At 41.5% G+C, this 19,430-nt stretch overlaps 2 protein-coding genes and 1 long non-coding RNA gene across 4 annotated transcripts in view; 1 reads left to right on the forward strand and 2 right to left on the reverse strand.

Moving 5' to 3' along the window:
* LOC308548579 overlaps nucleotides 1-19,430 on the reverse strand; it is a 256,809-nt gene that overhangs the window by 169,923 nt on the left and 67,456 nt on the right. The gene's annotated exons all lie outside the window — the stretch shown is intronic.
* ANKRD45 (ankyrin repeat domain 45) lies at nucleotides 1,884-17,984 on the reverse strand. 2 transcript variants are annotated; one of them, XM_081121249.1, is made up of 6 exons: nucleotides 17,929-17,984; nucleotides 15,944-16,352; nucleotides 15,375-15,542; nucleotides 6,994-7,088; nucleotides 5,694-5,832; nucleotides 1,884-2,615 (listed from the first exon to the last, which is right to left on the reverse strand). In XM_081121249.1, the coding sequence occupies exons 2-6, from the start codon at nucleotides 16,335-16,337 to the stop codon at nucleotides 2,584-2,586; spliced, it is 828 nt and encodes a 275-aa protein (XP_080977375.1). In that variant the 5' UTR covers nucleotides 16,338-16,352; nucleotides 17,929-17,984; the 3' UTR covers nucleotides 1,884-2,583. The 2 variants fall into 2 exon arrangements, with proteins under 2 accessions (XP_080977375.1, XP_080977376.1); XM_081121250.1 differs by lacking the exon at nucleotides 17,929-17,984 and adding an exon at nucleotides 17,188-17,347.
* Nucleotides 11,501-13,203, forward strand: TEX50 (testis expressed 50; the record flags this gene model as incomplete). Its single annotated transcript, XM_081121858.1, is given in 3 exon segments — nucleotides 11,501-11,824; nucleotides 12,945-13,156; nucleotides 13,158-13,203. Coding segments are annotated over 3 exon segments (582 nt in total).

A 19,430-nucleotide genomic window follows, 5' to 3' on the forward strand; every position in this document is an offset into this window, starting at 1 on the left:
TCTCTCTCCCTCTCCCTTCCTCTCTCTCTAAAAACCTATTTTTAAAATCTTTGGGGGAAAAAAAAAAAGATACTGCTAATAATCTACTCACAGCCCTGCAGGCCTATCACCCAGTCTTAAAAAGTCAATACCACATACTTTAGGGTTTGTTGTCAATTTCTCACTTCCAGGTTCCCAAATGTGCATGTTATACGTTGCATGTTACATATTTGCATGTAACAAACACAGACAAAACTTAGTAGCTTAAAACAACAACAATCATATTTTTAGCTGAAACCTACAGTTTTGCAGGGCTCAGCAGGGAAGGCTTGTCTCTGCTCCATACAGCATCAGCTTCAGTGGCTTGGCTGGAGGATCCACTTCCAAGAGGGCTCATTCACACGCTGGCAAGTTGGGGCTGGCTACTGGCTGGAGCTCAGCCAGGGCTGTGGGCGGAGGCCTCCGTTCCTGTCCATATGGTCTACCCACAGGCTGGTTTCCAGGAGCAAGCATCTTAAGAGAACTAAGCAGAAACTACATCGCCTTTTAGGATCTTTTACAAACTATGGAAATCACATAGTATTACTTCCGCTATAGTCCAGGCCTGCCCAGATTCAGGAGGAGAGAACAGAGACCCACCTCTCTGTGTGAGGAATATCCTGATCACACTGTAAGGAACAGGTGGGATGTGAGATGTGCCCATCGTGGAAAATACAATCTGTTACAGAGTAGATCAAACATTGGGTGGACTGTCAGCCCTTTACAATTTGGGGCATCGTGCTAACTTGAATAGCAGTCTGCCTGCTGTAGCTTAGCCTAGAGCAGTAGTTCTCTAAGGCTGGACCATAGGGCAATTGTGATTCATGACAAAATTTCCATCATACATAGCAAAATGAAAAAATATAAAAGTCTATAATAATATTTAATTCATTCAACTTAAAGGGTAGAATCTTACCCTTACTGGGCTATGTCGTCCCTTCTTTTCTGGTGTTAAAATTTCTTTTATTAAATGATATAGTGGTACAGATAGTAGTTGTTTTCTTTTTACATCTTTCCAATCAATGAAATACAAAAGTCTAAGAAACCATTGTCTAAAAGTTATAACACTGAATTTAACCTTTGCTTGCCCACCTCTCAAATAATGCAATTTCATTTACTACTACACACTTTGAAACAGTAATTACTTGCCAGCCGGTGTGGCTCAGCAGTTCGATTCCCAGTCTGAGGTTGATTTTATACCGGGGTCTCCAGAAGTGCCTCCGTCTTACCTAGGATTCTCTGAAGTGAGATACAGGAGTCCTTCCTAACCAAGAAGACCACATGCCTGGAAAGTAATATCATATTCAAGATCAAGGCTCAGAAAATGCAGAATTAGAGTAGAAACAACAAACATGGCATCAGGCCTTTTCCCAAATAATTGCAGTGCCTAGAGGTAGGAGAATGGAGCAGACACAGAGCTCCTTCTCTGTGCTACTCCAAAAACATCCACTGGATCTCCTGAAGACAGGAGTGACAGTTACTGCCTTGTTCTTTTGCTTAAAGGCAACTGAATTGCTAATACATAAAAAAGATCTCAAATCTTTAAAATTTGTGAGACAAATTTTAAAACAGTGCTACCTCAAAACCAGGCCAAGATGGCATTGCTGTATTGTTCACTGCTTTTTCTTCCCCTCTAGAACAAAAACTAGCTTCCAGGGTGGGACAAACAAGAGAAAGTCATTTAAAAAATCAAATAAATATGGATTTTAAAAAATATTTTCTTTCTGTGAAACTTTTCCAAACAGTCAGAGTCGTAGATCAGAGGCTTTTAGATAAACTAGGAGGGGGAAAAAAATCACTAATATGAAACCAACAACGATATTTAAAACCTAGAAAATATGAAACAAAACAGAAGGGAAACGACATAGAGTCCAGTTATCATATCTGTATTACCAAATCTACAGAACAAAGGAAAACTAAATATAAAACTAAACAGATCTGTGTTTATTAATTTAGACAGAAAGAGGTTAAAGACAAATAAGAAGGTTTACTAAGAAACTATATCCCACCTTACAGGTAAATTTTTATTTGGACATAAAAAGTAATAGCTGTATGAGCTGAGGACCCTGATCCAAACTATTCTTAATACTTCCTTGCTCCAGAATGCCACCCCATAGCTTTCCTTTTGAGGGAGGGAGAACAAATTTTGCCTCTAGAAACAGCCACGATGTCTTTTTTTATAGAATTATTCGACTGAGTGGACATTTCCCACCTCGATTACACAGAAAATTATTAGATTCTCTAACTAGCTCTTAAAGCTTCCATGTGGCTTTTGTAAGTGATTCACACCCAACTGCTTTCTGAAAGGAGCAGGTGGAACTCACACGGGACTGCACTTGGGGGAGCAGGGTCAAGGTCAGCCTGGACCTGAGCACGCTGATCAGGGTAAAGCAAAACGGGTGATTCAATGTCATACTTAAGCATTTTTATAAAACCCCACATCTGTTTTCTCAGCTTTGATCGTCACAGATAGGTTTGCCTTTACAAATACTAGAAGGGAATGTGGTTGTTTATAAAATCTATGTTCAGTGAAGGTATGGTCGTGACTTCTTTTCTGGCCATGGCTTAGACTACAGATTTGGCACTTCTCACTTGACCTGAAAGGAAGCAGATTTTTAAAATTACATTTCATTAGCTTGCACTGTAAAACAAAAATGAAGACAGTGTTAAAAATGTTATTAAATTTATTGGCAGTAACACTGGTTAATAAATTGTATGTTTCAAGTGTACAATTCTATAACACATCATCTGTACATTCATTGTGTTCACCACCCAAAGTCTAGTCTCCTGTCACCATATAGTTAATCCCTTCACCTCATCCTCCCCACCCCACCCCCGTAGCCGCCATCCTGTTGTCTGTGTCTTTGAGTTTTTGTTTGTTTGTCTGTCTCGTTTGCTCATCGGTTGCTTTCAGTTTTCTATCCCACATATGAGTGAAATGACATGGTTCTTGACTTTTTCCATCTGACTTATTTCATTTAGCATGATATTCTCAAGATCCATCCATGTCGTTGTAAGTTGAAGCCGGCTTTTAAAACAATGGGCACAAAATAAAATCAGTATGTTCCAGCCAGAACCAGTCACAAATTAAACCTTGGTGTTGGCATGTCAATTCATGTTTTCTCCCCTCCGCACACACTTTTAAAAAATATTTAAAGCTGAGAGGTCACACCTCCCATACAATCAGTACTGTTGTTCCTAACTCCGCCTCTGAATAGAGTGTCTTTTTAATAAACTGCTTAATCTCTCCTATCTTCACTTTCCTCATTGAAAAATGAAGGGGACATTTCAGAGGATCCAGCAGGAGCTAACACTTCCATAATAAGAAGGTGCAAGATACTGGGGTGCATGGAGGGGATATAGGGGACTTGGAGAAAGGCAATTCTTCTTCGGTTGTGAGGAAGGAAGGAGGAAAGGTTGTTGAGCCAGGCTAACAGTAGTGGTGGAGCAGGAGGAGAAGGTGAGAATCAGGCTGTGTAACCAATAATTCAAGTCTTAATCATCTCCCTCCCCCTGGTCTCCTCTAGCTCCAATCCATGTTACAAAGAAAGCCAGATTATTCTCCCCTACTTATTCCTTCCTCTCTCCTACCCCAAGGCCTTTAATGGCAACCCACTGCCCTGAAAATAAACCCAGACTTTCTAAGCTTAAACTCAGTACTTTTAATGAAATGATCATGTTAACTTTCTAACCTTATTTTCTGCTGTTCCTTAACACAGACTCGACTACAATCAGCCAGATGGATACTGGACACTTCCTCAGTTCCACACTTGAACTTCTCTGAACATACACAGCCCTTAGTCTATCTTTTCAAGAATGCATGCTTAATGACAAACTGGTAGTGGGCTCCTCAAAGCCAAGGATGATATAAAGTGTCTATCTCCTTTCAGGAGACCTAGGAGAGTGCTATGTGTTTACTCAACAGATGTTAGGTATGGATGGCAAGGGATAATCTACCATGCTACCTAGACTAGATTAAGTGTCTTAATCTTAAAAAAACCACAGCACCCCTTTTCATAATCTTAAAAATCTTAGGCATCGCATATCCACATTCAAAGGAATAAAGATGAACCCCTACCTCACATCATATATAAACAATAACTCACAGTGGATGATAGAACTAAATGTAAGAGTTTAAATACAAAACTCTTAAAAATAACACATAAAAGTAAATCTTGGTTACCCTGGACTGGGCAATATTTCTTAGAAATGACACTCAAAGCACCAGCAACAAAAGGAAAAATAGATAAATAGGACTTCACGAAACTTAGGGCCTTTTCTGCTTTAAAGGACACAATTAAGAAAATGAAAAGATAATCCACAGAATGAGAGAAAATATTTGCAAATTATATAACTGATAGGGACTTGTATCCAGAATACATAAAGAACTCTTACAGCTCAACAATAAAAAGACATCCAATTTAAAAATGGGCAAGGGATTCAAATAGACATTTCTCCAAAGAAAATATACAAATGGCCAGTAAGCACATGAAAAGATGCTTAACACCATTAGTAAATAAGGAAATGCAAATCAAAACCATATTAAGATACCACTTCACACCCACTAGGATGGCTAAAAAACTTTTTAAAGACAATAACAAATGTTGATAATGATTTGGAGAACCCTCAATTTTTACAGCTTGTGGGAATGGAAAATTGGAAACAGTTTGGCAACTCCTCAAAAGGCTAGACTCGGAAGTACAATATGATTCAGCAATTCCACTCCCAAGTATATATCCATGAGAAATAAAAACGTGGTCACACAAAAATTTGTTCACAAAAGTTCATAGTAGCATTACTTATAATAGTCAAAAGAGTGGAAACTCAAATGTCCATCTATTCATGAATCAATAAATTTGAATCCATACAATGGAATATTATTCATCCATAAAAACAATACTGACACATGTTACAACATGTGGATGAAACTTGTAAACATTATGGTAATTAGAAGAAGCCAGGCACAAGGGTGATGATTCTATTTATGAAATGTCCAGAACAGGCAAGTCCACAGAGATAGAAAGTAGACTGACTAGTGGTTGCCAGGGGCTTGGAGGGAGGAATGAGAAGTGACTGCTAATGGATATGGGTTCTTTTTGGGGTGGTAAAATGTTCTAAAATTAGATAGTGGTGATTATACAACTGTAAGTGTATTGAAAACCACTATATTGTACATCTTTAAATGGTGAATTTTATGGTATGAGAATTATATCTCAATAAAACTGATATTTTTAAAAATCGTAGGCACACCTGCCACCAAGATCTGCCACCTCCCCCATTCACAAGACCATATTAGCACAATAGGTTTTTCAAAATATAGAGTTGCAATGCTGAAAGTGCTTTTTCAAATCCTGCCACTCTATCTCCTAGGAGGACATGTGTTCCTAGTTAAAAATCAGTGGTCAAAATCAAAGGCATAGTAAATTATATAACGTTAAATGATTAATGAAGGTAATAACATTAAGATTACTATTAGACATTCTCTAGAGAAATAATTCAGTTATTATTTTAAGCTCTTAATATTAAAACTATTAATAAAACTAGGGAGTTATATCACAGGTCAGTACTTGTAACTACTTAATGAAGATTGAAAACCAGAGTATCTCAGAAATAACAACATTGAACCTGATATTCATCTTTTCTGACATTCGAACCACTTTTTATCCAAAACTTACGTGGTGTAGCCATTTTTATGAGGATGGGAGTCACCATATCTTCCAATTGTTGTTTCTGCTCAAAAAGCTCTTTAATAGAAGCTTCCAAATGGGTTTCCAACCACTCATTTTTCATACGGCATGCAATGAGGATGTTATTCTAGAGACGGACACAGAAAATTTACCTTCCATTTATTTACTGAAAAACAAAACTCTGTAGTATCCTTAAGCCAGCACTGTCCAACAGAACTTTCTGCAATAATCTGTATCTGCATCACCTGATACAGCCACCATTAGACTACATATATGGCCACTGAGTACTAAAAAAGTGGACTGCTTCATAACTCTAGACTGTGAGTTTAATTTTACCTATGTTTTGCTGGTCTCAGAAGAGATCTTGTAAAGTGCTTTACAAACCACAAGTGAAATGTGTAACTTCTCATGTTCCCAGACTTGGTGACCTCTAGGCTTTAGCAAAACCTAATTCTTTTCATCAGAAAGTCGCAAGAAACTTCACAGAACATCCTGCAGAGAAATGCAGGAAATAATTTAAAACTAAAACATATTCCTGATACCTTGCATATATCTTTTGTGTGTGTGTACATCCAAAGCAATACACTGTCTGCATGCAGTACTCAGTATATAGTAAATATGGCAAGCTGGCTTTAAATGAGCTATCTTTATACCTGTGCATCTTTTTACCATTATGTGATATAGGATACATTAAAAATATGTAATGTATATACACACACACACTAAAATATATGATGTGTATCTAAGTTTTAAAGCAAAATAATGATTAGTGGACCTCTCTAATCAAGAGAAGACCCAGACAGAAGGCCTCCAGTACTACTGACCCTACTTCTATGCCCCTCCCCGATTCCATCCCCTTGCCCACTTCCAAGAAGTAATGACACTCTGTGTTTATACTTTTACTTCCCTTTTAAAAATAGTTTTATCCCATATGTAGGCAAACCTAAACAATATAGTTTGATTTTGCTTGCTTTTGAGCTTTATAAAAATCTATGTAGTCTTTGGCGAATTTTTTTCACTCAACACTACATTCCTGAGATTCATTCATGTTGCTGGGTGAGATACTTAGTACATCTATGTCACTCCTTAATATTACTTCATAAATTTTTATTAGTCCATCTCTTATCAGTAGTTTATTAAGAAAGGAAAGAGGGAGAGGAGGGAAGGAAAATGCGAGAAGAAAGCAGTAAGGACCACCATCTACCTTTAGAGCATTAGTGTAGAAATTAAAGGTGTAAGAAAAAAATTTTAAAAGACTTCAGAACAAGCAATGATCACAATGTAGTACCTTATCTTCTTTTGAGAGTCTCCCCGGTCCCTTTTCTGAGTCTGTAACGGTTGCCGAGACCTTCATAATATATTTTTTAAGAGCCAGTCTTGCAGCTGAAAGATGACAGCACGGTGTACAATAAATAAAGCAAAGACCAAAAAACATGCTCAACTGTCTGTAAGGTACCATTACATATCCAGAGCTTTAAAGACACTGTGTGGAAGCGATTTTTTCTGTGTTTGCTTTCATTGAATTTCAAGAAATACAGCTCAACCAGCACAGCACCTTGGGCCCTCTGGCCTTCCAAAAATTCACAGCTATCCCATATGCAAAATACATTTACCCCATCTCAGCATCCAAAAGTCTCAACCCATTACACCACCAGGTCACGTCCTGATGTTCATGGAAGATATCATCAGCTCAGAAGTCTCAGATCTCATCATCTAAATCATCTAGACAAGGTCTGGGTGAGACTTCAGTCTGATCCTTCCACCCTGGGGTAGAATTCCTCTCCATCTGTAGACCTGTGAAACTGGAAACTAAACTCTCACTCCCAAAATACAGTGGTGGGACAGGCACAGAGTAACAGTTGTAGACACCTCCATTCAAGAAGGGCGAAAATGGAAGGAAAAAAGGAGTCACCCATCCCAAGCAATTTCAAAATCGTGTGCAGCAAACTAGTAGGTGTCGAGGCCTGGGGCTAAGCCTCCGCGGGGCAAGGCTCCCTCCTCTGGGGCTGCCGCTCCAGTGAGTCACCTTTCCCTCTTCAAGAAACATGCCAAGTTTTTGCAGCTGAACAGTTTCACGGGTCATTTCCTGCCTGTAGAGTTTGGGAAGCCCGGCCAGGCTTTTTTCATTTTGTTCTCTCTCCATCCCTTTGTCCAAACCGGCAGCGTTTCTACCAGTATAACACCCTCAAAGACCTTGAGTCTCCCCAGCTGCCGCTGAGACTCATTCCAGTAGACAAGAGGCTCCCCCCTGCGTGCTCTTGGACAGTCTCATTTCCATCCTGACTTCTGCAGAGGCGGCTGGGGGACCCATGAGCAGCATGCCAGTCTCTTCAGCACCAGCCAACACTGCAGAGCCATGCCCTTGGTGTTCTCTCAGCAGCACATTTTCCTCATAGGGAATCTTGTTTTTGCAGTTTTGCCCTCCAGATAGGCTGAGACGTTCCCAAAACATCAACTCCTGTTCCCCTTTTGCATAACAATTTATCTTACTCCTCTCACAATTTCCTAGAAGCAACAGAAAGAAATCAAGTCATGTCTTCAACATTTGGCTTGGAAATCTCTTCAGCTAAATGTCCAAGTTCGTCACTCCTAATTCAGCTAAGCTTTCTGCCACTACAGAACAAGATCGCCTTTCCTCCAGTCTCCTCATTTCCTTCTGAGCCCTCGCTGGTAGCATCTTTAATGTGCATATTTCTACCAACAGTCTACTCAAGGCTTTTTCCACCATGCCCTTCAGAATTCTTCCATCTACCCACTATCCAATGTCAAAACTACTCTTCCACTTTTTTAGGCATCTGTTATAGCTGCACCTCACTTCCAGGTACCAAAATCTGTATTAGTTTCCTATGGCAACTGTAACAAATTTCCACCAACTTGATGGCTTCATACAACTCTAATTTATTCTTTCACAGTTCTGGAGGCCAGAATCAGTTTCCCTGGACTGAAGACAAGGCTGATTCCTTCCAGAGGCTCTAAGGGAAAAATCAGTTCCTTTTCAGCTTCCAGTGACTGTCTGTATTCCTCAGCTGTGGCCCCTCCCATACCTTCAAAGTGTATCATCCCAATCTCTGCTTGCAGCTCCACACCCCCTTCTCTTCTGTATCAAATACCCCTCTTCTTCTCTCTTATAAGGACACTTGTGATTATATTTAGGGCCCAACTGGATACTCTCCCAATGTTAAGATCCTTAACTTAATCATATCTGCAAAGTTCCTTCTGCAAAATTCCTTTTCACCTGTAACATTAGGGCCTGGGTATCTTTGGGGGCTGTTATCCAGCCTACCACAATCAGTACACACAATCTTGTATAATTCCAAGTAGGAATTTTTGAGAGACTTAATGTCACTCTAAAGCTCAGTTGGGTCATCTATAGCACCTAACGATCTCTCTAAGCTTTGTATGCCTATCTGTAAAGTAAATGTACTTAAAAGTACCTTCCAGAGTCAATTCAGACCTACCTGTGGAATAGTATTAATGTATATGGACCGGCTAACTGGCTCTCTTGCTTCCAGCCCTTCATAGCTTCAACCCCATCATTTATGTTGCAAGTAGAATTAATTACCTAAACTGGAATCCAAGGTTTAGGTTTTGACTCCACTAGTTGGGAGACCTGGAGTCAGTGGTGCTCCCGCAATTTCAATATAGGATGGAGTTTAGGGAAGGGATTAGTTGAAAGAGGGAACTAAGAAACTTATCATGAACCTGAATTTGTATAATAAGCGGGCTGATTTTATCGAGAGCACATTTATTTCGGGTGGATTGGTAGAGAAGGCAGCTTATTGCAAGCATCCTTCTGATGCCACCATGCCCACCTTAGTCCATTCAGGCTGCCACAGCAAAACACCACAGATTGGTAGCTTATAAGCAACAGAACTTTACTGTTCACAGTTCTGGCAGGTGGATAGCCCAAGATCAAGGCAGCAAAATGGTTGCAGTCTGGTGAGAGCCCTCTTCCATCAGAGCCAGGGCCTTCTTACTGTGTCCTCACAAGGTGAAAGGGGCTAGGGAGCTTTGTGAGGACTCTCTTAAAAGAATGCTAACCCCATTCATGAAGGGTCCACCCACATGCCCTAATTACCTCCCAAAGATTCCACCTCCTGATACCACCATTCGGGCATTAGGATTTCAACATGCAAAATTCCAGGGACTCAAACATTCAGACCACAGCAATTCCTTAACCCCTCTAACCTCGGTTTCCTCATCCATAAGATGTAAATATAGTTCAGTCCTCGTGGGGTCATCGAAAGGATTAAACAAAATGCAGTATACTGCCTGCGAATGTCCTGGCACAGTGCCTGGGACACAGTAAAGCACTCAGTAAGTTTACTACGCCATGCCTCTCCTCAAAACTCTATAAACGACTCCCTATTGGCTGCTGAAGAAAATACAGGGCCCTCCAGGGTCTATCTAGCCACAAGCTATCTTTCCAGCTTTATTCCTTCTAATATTCATCCAGAGAGTCTATCCATTATTTACTTCCTGTTCCCTCTGCCCCCAGATGGCAACATGACTCGCTCCTTTAGTTCCTCAGGTCCCTGCTCAAGCATCACCTTATCAGAGAGGCCTTTTCTGATTGCCCTCTATAAAGTCATACACACACACACACACACACACACACACACACACACTCACACTCACACACACACACACTCCTTCACTTGCTGGTCACTCCATAACCCCTTTGCCACTCCACTTTCTTTTTCTCCGTAACACTCCAAAGATATATAGATTTAAATACGTTTTCTACGTCTCCCCGCTAGAAAGGGAACTTTGTGAAAATAGGATTTTGTTGTGTGCCTACTTGTGTATGATTTCTGAGTTCCTAGAACAGCATTTAGCACATGGGAGAAATAAATATTTGTTGTGTGAGTGTTTACACAGAAGTTCTTTGCTTCTGTTCTTTACGTCTCCTCAACCTAAGATGCCCTGTCCAGCCACCAAAACCCAGCTCCTCTTCAAAGCCAACGTAAGTGCACCTCCTAATCCCCCGAGTGAAACTCATGCTCTGGCCACTGTTATGTGATTATTATTTGATTTAGCTCACATTTTAGTCCACGGTACCTTGGAATTTTTATTATCTTGTGTTCTGCTTCTACCTCTAGGTTGTGAGCTCCTTAAAGGCAGGGTCTCTGTCTCATCTTCTTACCATACACCATGCCCCCTCACCACCTCATCTCTTCACACGCTGTGCCAAATTCCCCACCACTTACCCACTACCTAATAGCACCACGTGGCCACCAAAGGGGCATAGGTTAAAAGGGGAAGGCACTTTTTTTGCTTAACTGTTTGAAAGGAAGGATATTTCAGACTGAAAAAGCAGAAGCAGATTGTAGGTTGAGTGAAATGGCATAGCTACAGATTATTTTTAAAGTGGATGTAAAACAGCCACACTTGAGAAGGGTTGGAAGGGACCTAGGTAAGTTGTTTCCATGAAATTCCATTAAGATGATTATAGCTTGAATTTACTAGCTAGCAAGATATTAGCAAAGCCTTCATTTTTCATAAAATTGAAGTAGCTCAAATAATTCTGGTAAAAAAGCAAGAAAAAGTATCCCAAGGTGACTGGCTCAGTGACACCTTTCAGCTACAATGTGATGTCACTGACTCTGTCCATGAATCACTATGACTGATGATGTCACAATGATCAGCAGTGTATATTTTGCCTAGTGGGAAGACTATCTTCAGTGGGTTTACTGGAACACATATCAACTAGTACTCAGGACATTCCTGCTCTGTCTCTGACTAGAGTTTTGGCTATAGTTTTGTTTTGGGGGTTTTTGTCCTGATTGAGAAAGATGTCCACTCAAGCACTACCCCCAATTTTTCTTCTGTTGTTCATCTGCTTATTAAAGGAAAGTTCCTGCATTTGTGATGGAACTACCTGGACCAAGGTTGGATGGGAGATATTTCCTGAAGAAATTCCTTATCTGAAAGTCAAGCCTTCTCCACCTCAATGTCTACCTTACCCTATGAACAAACTATGCTGCCATTTTGTTAATATGGATATATTTTCGAGTTTTTTACTTCTCGTGTATATTTTAGGACAAGCTGTCTTTTTAATTCTGCTTGCTTTATCTGTGCATTACCTGTGGGTGAAGTGGAAGAAACACAAGAAAAGAGTAAGTCAGTGATGCAAATAGTAATAGTTATAGGATATCAGAGTTTAAAACACAAGATTACCAGCTTCTTTGCAGGAAAGTACCATGTCTTTTTCCCCTTTGCAACCTCCCCTAGTCCGCACCATTCACCCTCAACATCTAGCACAGTTCTGGCACGTAGTATGTGCTCAACAAATGAGTATTAAATTAAAATGTCCTTAAAATAACCTAGTCCAATCCCTCCCTTTCAAGTTACAAAATGCATCAAGAAAGTAGTGAGTGCCCTAGCTGGTCTGGCTCAGTGGTTAGAGCGCTGGCCCTCGGGCTGCAGGGTCCCAGGTTCAGTTCTGGCTGGGGGCATGTACCTCCGTTGCAAGCTCGATCCTCAGTCCTGGTCGGGGCTCGTGCAAGAGGCAACCAATTGATGTGTCTCTCTCACATCAATATTTCTCTCTCTTCCACTCTCTCTGAAAAAGCAATGGAAAAAATAACCTCGGGTGAGGATTGCAAAAAAAAAAAAGTAAGTAGTGAGCTACAATGAGTAGAATGTACAGGAAATGAAGTTATCTGTCTGGGCCGAGAGGTAAGTCATTAGATCTTTTCCAGCTGTCTCACCCATAAAATGAAGGATATGGAACAAGATATCTGGTAGATTCCTTCCAGATCTATCTAAGAGGGTTAAGTATATAGAAGTTGACATGTATTTTTTAAATGGACTGTAAACTAATGTCTAATGTTTTGATAATTTTCTGGGAAATTAAAGAGAAAATTTCCCACTTTGCCAATGACACCATATTTTGAGGAAATCTTAAAAGCTCATTGACTTTTACAGTAATCAGATTGTTTTAAAATGACTATGATTTTATTGCATTATTCCTTGAGGCTGTTTAGTAAAGGGAATTATTTTGCTAATGTTCAAATAATTTCTCCCAGCAGAATGCTCCGACCATAAAAAGCACTTTTTAAATATTTGTTGATGGCGATAATGATTACTATCATCTTTCACGGGGGCATATGCAAAAGAGCATTCTTCTGTATAAATAAGTAATGTGTGGTGTTTAAGTATAGCTATCCAGAAAATTTAATTTGAACTACAGTAAGAAAAAAACACCTATAATTTCATTTGCTTTTCCCCTTCTAGCTAAAGAAACAAGCCTCTTTAGATACAGTTGATAATGAACTAGAAAGCCAGTCCATCAATGACATAGACCAACTACTCTACAAACTGTTGGCCACGACATCAATGATGACTGAGTACCTGAACCAGAGGACCCACCGTCCTACATCTAAGAAACACAAGCACGGAAAAGTAAGGAGCAAGAGCAGAGGAGGAGCCCGAGGACATCATAAACACGAGTGTAGTTCAGTCCAATATGGAGACCACACAAAAAGTCTATTGAGATAACTCATATAAGGTTCAAAATTGTTCTCTGTGAGCCTTTCTAATTTCTTTGCCACATTCTTTACTGAAATTTTCCAAAGAAGTCCAGGTTGAAAAGTTATTTCTATTCAGCTAAAAAGACATCTGCACTTGCTAAAGTACTGGGGGAAAGGCTGTTCACTGTCACTACTTCAGATGTAAGTATTTCGTTCTTTTTAATGTATTACATTACTGATCATTAACCTATCCGTAGAGGAGAATTTTTAGTGTTTTAATAAATCTCTGATTTATTTGTGACTTTTCTTACTTTCCTGAGCAAATCAAGAAGACTTAATTTCCCTTCTCAGATGCCCTTTGCTAGAATAGTATGGAAGTATTAAGGAATAGATTAATTTTTAAAATATAACTTTTCCCATTTTTAGTATAATAAATGATGAATTGAATATCAATTTTTTTTAATTTCTGAGTTTTGTTGCTCAGCCACCTCAATTTTTAAATGGCTACCATATCTTCCAACAAATACTAGGAGACTGATCTGAGACTAGGAAGAAAGTTTGATTAAAAATATGAAAAATCCCAGAAATACATGCCAGATCTAAGGCTGGGAGGAGGAGAGGCTAAAGAAAAATTAGGAGACATCTGTAATACCGTCAACAATTTTTAAAAAACTCCTTGAAACAAAAATAGAAAGCTCTACAGTGTTTACAAGTAATAGAAAACAATAGCACCCGTCTTAGGTTATTGTGGATTATTAAAAGTTTATTTACGGTTCCATATTCCAGATTCTCCTCCTCCCTTCCATGCTTCCTTAGCACAACCCTACCCACATTTCTACAGATGTTTGCTCCATCCCTCCGGAGTTCTGAACTGTCAACTAATTCCCGCTCAGAGAATGCTGATATATTTTTCTTTTAATGGAGCACTCTTGAACACTTAAAAAGTGTCCAAATCTCAAAAACTCAAAGAAATTTATCTCTAACAGTGGAATTTTCATCAGAATGGAGAACTCTTTGGGGTAGGGAGTCCTCAACCCCTTAAAACTCTCCAGATGCCTCCTACTCTAACCACTGGAACAAGGAAGGAAAGTGGTTTGTACACTTGGAAGTCTGAATTAAACAAATGTGCAATTTTATGTTGAGTAGTTTGTTTCTGATACTCCAGAGCTACATTCACTTGAAGCTCCAATCCTTACAATTCCATCACTGATTTGGAAATAGAATACCAGTATATAGCACTAGCATCTTCTTTTATCTTCATCACTAGGAAATATTGGATATAATTTCCCCAAGAATGTAAGGACCCAAACTAAAACAGATAGCTATTAGGGAAAGGAAAACAATAAAACTCCATACCCATAAGCCCCAAACTGTTTCTTTTCAGCAAAGTAACAGGAAAATTTGTCCCTGGATTGTGTTTCTTAAGTACTATGGGTCATTCTTCAAAAGTGGGTTGGGTTGTTGTTGTTTTTTGTCCAAGGTGACATAGGTTTCAAGTAGAGAAACCTGTATGTATACTCAAGCAACCTGAGGCAAGAGCCCATGTACTTAACACTTTTATTATTCTGCAGCTTACCTATGCAAACTAGGACTTGCCGTTCCAGTAAGGCAATCTTGTCACTGTCCCTCAACATGCCACTTTCACTCCCAGCTCTAAGAGTTAGCTCACACCCTTTTCCTTCAATTTATTTTCAGATCCCACCCATTCTTCAAGGCCCAGCTCAACTCCAACATGCTCTGACTTCATGGCCTCCATCCATTTCATAGCATGTATGACCTGCTCTGCTGATTTTAACCCTTCATCATAGTCTTTCTGATATTGTTACTTAACGGTAGGACATGCCTATAGTTTACCATCCCCCACCTAATAAATGTCCAGAGGGCAGGAACAACCAATTGTACCTACAACAATGCTCAGTGAGCATTTAATAAATGCTTGCTAAAAGCACGAATGCAAATTACTACATAAAACGAATGCCATGAACTTCACATTGACTAATTTTTCAGCCACTGTTTGTACACATGCAAATCTCTAAGCAGTATTCTCCAAGACTGTGGAAATGACATATGCAAAATACTAGTAAAACTCAAAGCAGCATGTGGGGTTTTTTACCTCTGATGGAAGCATAACATACAGACAGAAAAGCCCACAGGTGAGTCAGTCAGCTTGCTGACCCATTGTGGGGGCCCTTACCTGCCCAGTCCAGGAATTCAATGCACTCGGTCTGGGCATACCGAGCGGCCACATCGCGAGCTCTCTCTTGCCGGAAGTTCAGAGCTTCTATATCAACATCCAGTTCCACCAGCACTTTCAAAGTTTCCAGCCGACCCCAGGCTGCAGCACAGTGTAAGAGCGTATAACCTGGCAAACGGCATGAAGACGGTCAGGTCCCCCAGGCTGCACTCTTCAAGGTTTGTCACTGCAACGATACTACTGAGCATTTACTGTTTACCAACTTACTATGTGCCAAGGACGATGAGAGATTTCTAATTATCTTACTGGATTGTTACACCTTATGAGGAAAATACAATTATTAGCCCCGTTTTGCAGATGAAGGCCCAAAAGGTAACTTGCCCAAGCCAGACAGCAAATAGCGGAGTCTGTTTTCTTAACTACTATGCTATACCATATAAACATATATACACACGTACATTCTTATACACGTGTACGTACATTATATATGCAAAATACAAAGCAGGCGCATCCTGTTTATGCACCTTTAGGTAGTCATAAGTAACACCGAGAGAGAAAAGACAAAATACCTCTGGCAGTGTTGTCGTTCAGATTCACGCCGTATTTTGCCAAAGCTCTAATGACATCACTCTGCCCAGCCATGCAAGCCGCGTACAGCAAATTTCTCCCCACGATGTCTTCTTCCAACAGGAGCCGCATGGCCTGGTCGTAATGAGGGTTGTCCGGGTCCTCGAACATCGCCTGTAAGCCTTCGACGTCCCCCGTGAGGGCAGGCTGCAGGAGGGGGTTAAGAGGGCCTGTTGCCCCCTTCTGCTCCTCCTCCTCCTCTTCCTCCTCCTCCTCTTCCTCCTCCTCCTCTTCCTCTCCCTCCTCCTCCTCCTCTTCTTCAACTTCTTCTTCTTGATGTGAGAAAAGTTCTGATTTTTCTGAACCCTCTGAGTCCGGGGGTCCTTCTGGCTCCATGAACTCCAAAAATACCTGAGACAAAAAAAGAGAATAATAGGAATCTACTCAAACGAATCGGTATTTATTTATGTAGTAGGTCTGGCCTATTAGCAGGCAGACGGGTTCTCCTATCTGCTTCTGCGTTCACTGTGATGACACGTGACGTTGTGATATCACATCAGGTGGCCTCTGGGAAACCACTGTAACATGCGAGACAGTTAGGGCAAAGGCACTCTTCGTCTAAGAGTATGAAGAAAGTTTGACTGGTAGAGTCCATGAAAATGTGTTAGGGATCCCCAGGGACTCCCTCAGACCACACTTGGAGAGCTACAGGACACCATCTCAAGAAGAGAATCAGAGGAGAAGTTACCTGAGAACCTAAATATTTGTGTATAAGAGAAACTAAGCATTGGATAAACTTTAAAGCTGATTGAACATTTCCATTATTTTTTCCTAACAATCAATAATCGAGTGCTCGTGGAAGAAATGAGATCTGTCATAGACAAAAATAAATGACATTTTCTTTGTCCATAACTGTAACATCAATCAGAATTACAAAGCCACCACCAAAAGTTCACAGAGAATATGAGTGAGGGGCACGGGAGGACTGGGCTATGAAGGCAGCAGGGCCTACGCGAGTCAGAGGGCCCATGCTTTAGTTCTGATTCTGATATTTATTAATCGGGCGACTTTGCTGAATTCACTCTCCTCACCTGCGAAATGAGACTAGCACCTGCTCTGCCTTACTGAACTAGTGTGGGAAAACAGCCTATCAACTTTTCCTTTGAACTATAAAGTGTGAATTCTTTTTTTTAGTCTTGTATTATTATTTAGTATTGTATTTCCATACGGACAACTGTAAACCTACTTCCAAAGTGTGAATTCTTTTGAGGCTGCTAAGGCACTAACAATAGAAAATCACATAGGTCATGGTCCCTGCCCCTTGGCCTTTAGAGGCTAGTGGGAAGGACACAGTAAGTCCGCAAAGAGGAGAGCTACGGGATGTGATGGGGAAAAGCAAAGGGCGCTCGGAGAGAGGAGAATGGACGTCTAAAGCAGGCTCCGAGTTGGGGGGTCTGGGAAAGACTCTCCAGGAGAGGAGACACTTCGGTGTTGAAGAGGAGTCTTAAAAGGAGGCGGAAAGGACAACCCGGCGCCGGGAGAAGCCTAAACAAAGGGCAAGAAGGCAGTCGCGGCAGCACGAGGTTGCAGGCGAGGAACAGATCTTCACGGCCTTTGAAGCCAATTGCATTTTTAAAAATGTAGTCCCTGGAGGATCTTAAGTCTCAGCTCTGGGAGAAGGTCCCCAAGGGCGGCTCTGGGTCTCCAGAGTTAAAGAGAAGACCTGAGAAGAGGGCACAGAGTGCGGCAGCCCGGCCGCATGACCCAAAAGGTCCCGAGGAGGGGGCACCAGAGTTCGCCTCTCGCCCTGAACCCCGCAGGGACCTCCCGGGATCCCCGAGGCTGCCGCCGAGGCGGGACTCGCTACGCAGAACTCCGGGAAGAGACGAACCCCCTCCCGGTCAACCCCCCGCCCGAGCGGGGCGGCTGGGAGGTTCCCCTTCCCCTCCCGCCCGCCGGGGCCCCCGGGTCGGGGACCCGCACTCACAGCTCCCGGGACCCGGCGCTTCCGCCGTTACCATGGCGACGACGCACGCGGAGCGCGCGAGCCCCGCCCCCAGAGCCGCGCTGAGCTTTGCGCGCGCAGCTCAAAATCGCTGGGTGCAAGGATGAGCGGGAAGGCGGAGAGGAGTGATTAAAATCTTCGTGATTAACGTCTCTGTGGGTCGGAAGGTGGTGTGCGGGTTTTTTATTTTGTAAGTTTTCTGTAATAAAGTGTATATTTATTTTACAGTTTAAAAATAAGGTATGCACATTGGTAGCTTGTCTTTGGCCTTTAAATGGAGGCATTTTCCAGAAATACGAAGATGCAATGTAAAAACGACGAAAGATTGTAATTATAACGGACAGCTTAATTTTCTAGCCCACTGGAGATCTTTCACCTATGATTATGGTCACTGCCACCGGCAAGTAGCGTTTCCTAAGACCTCACAAGTGCCAACTATGGCAGGAGTGGAAGGAACTTGGAAACAATCTCCCTCTTGATCCAGTTATTTAAGATCCAAAACAGACGACTTTTAAAAAGGGGCTGGGGCTGGGGAATGGGGCAGAAAGAATGTATCCTCTGGTCCCTCCCAAGGAATATAACTGCTTTGTGGGTTTTCCAGGCTTACATTGTATATCCACTCTAGCTTGCTCGCTTTTTTTGAACTTCTTAATCCTTTGTTCCACTGTCTTACATGGCAATCCTGGCATCTTGACCACATTTAGTATGAGCCATCACTCTCCATGCTTATAAAGCCATTCTGGCGGCATATTTGCACCTTCTCCTGAACTTCTTGCCCCGTCATTAAATCCTGTATCCCAGGAGAGTGCTTCCGAATTAAGTCTCCCTTATTTAACTTTGTTTTCTGTCTCCTTTGTTCCAACATCCTCAGAATTCAGTCCTCTGTGTACTCAGCCAGATGTCTCCATCCCATATGTCAAGGCCCCACTCTTTCCCAACTAGCACCTGTCCTTGGCCTGGCAGACTTGCCAATATCACGTGGCAATGTGCTGTGGGAAACTCTGGCAAAGGACAAATTGAAAAGATCGCCCCACCCTCACCCCTAAGACTAAAGTAAGGTCACAGAAGTGTTCAGTTAAATGGCTGGTGGTTAATACTAACTGAAAGGGCAAGCTGACACATAGCCTTAGAATCCTGGATAAAACTCTGGTGTCTTGAAAGCTCAAGGGTGGGAAATCCAGACCGTCTGGTCTACTTATTTGGCTGTGTATCCTCAGCAGTTTGCACATAGTATGGGCCTAAAAGATATATGTCGACCCCATGTATGCATGCGTCCATCAATCATTCAATCCACATGAGGGACAAAGCTGTGCCAATAGGAGACTCGCCTACTACAAATAAATCAAAATTCCTAGCTTTCCGTTACTGCTCCTGCCTTCAGCTGCAGGAAGAGATGAGGCGGCTTCGGTATTCAAATACTGCCAGTAAAGGGGTGAACTCGCAAAAGAGTCACTCTCGGGACACAAGGAACTGGATGCGAAGAC

This window comes from Miniopterus schreibersii (assembly GCF_964146895.1).
Source record: "Miniopterus schreibersii genome assembly, chromosome: 19".
NCBI lineage: Eukaryota > Metazoa > Chordata > Mammalia > Chiroptera > Miniopteridae > Miniopterus > Miniopterus schreibersii.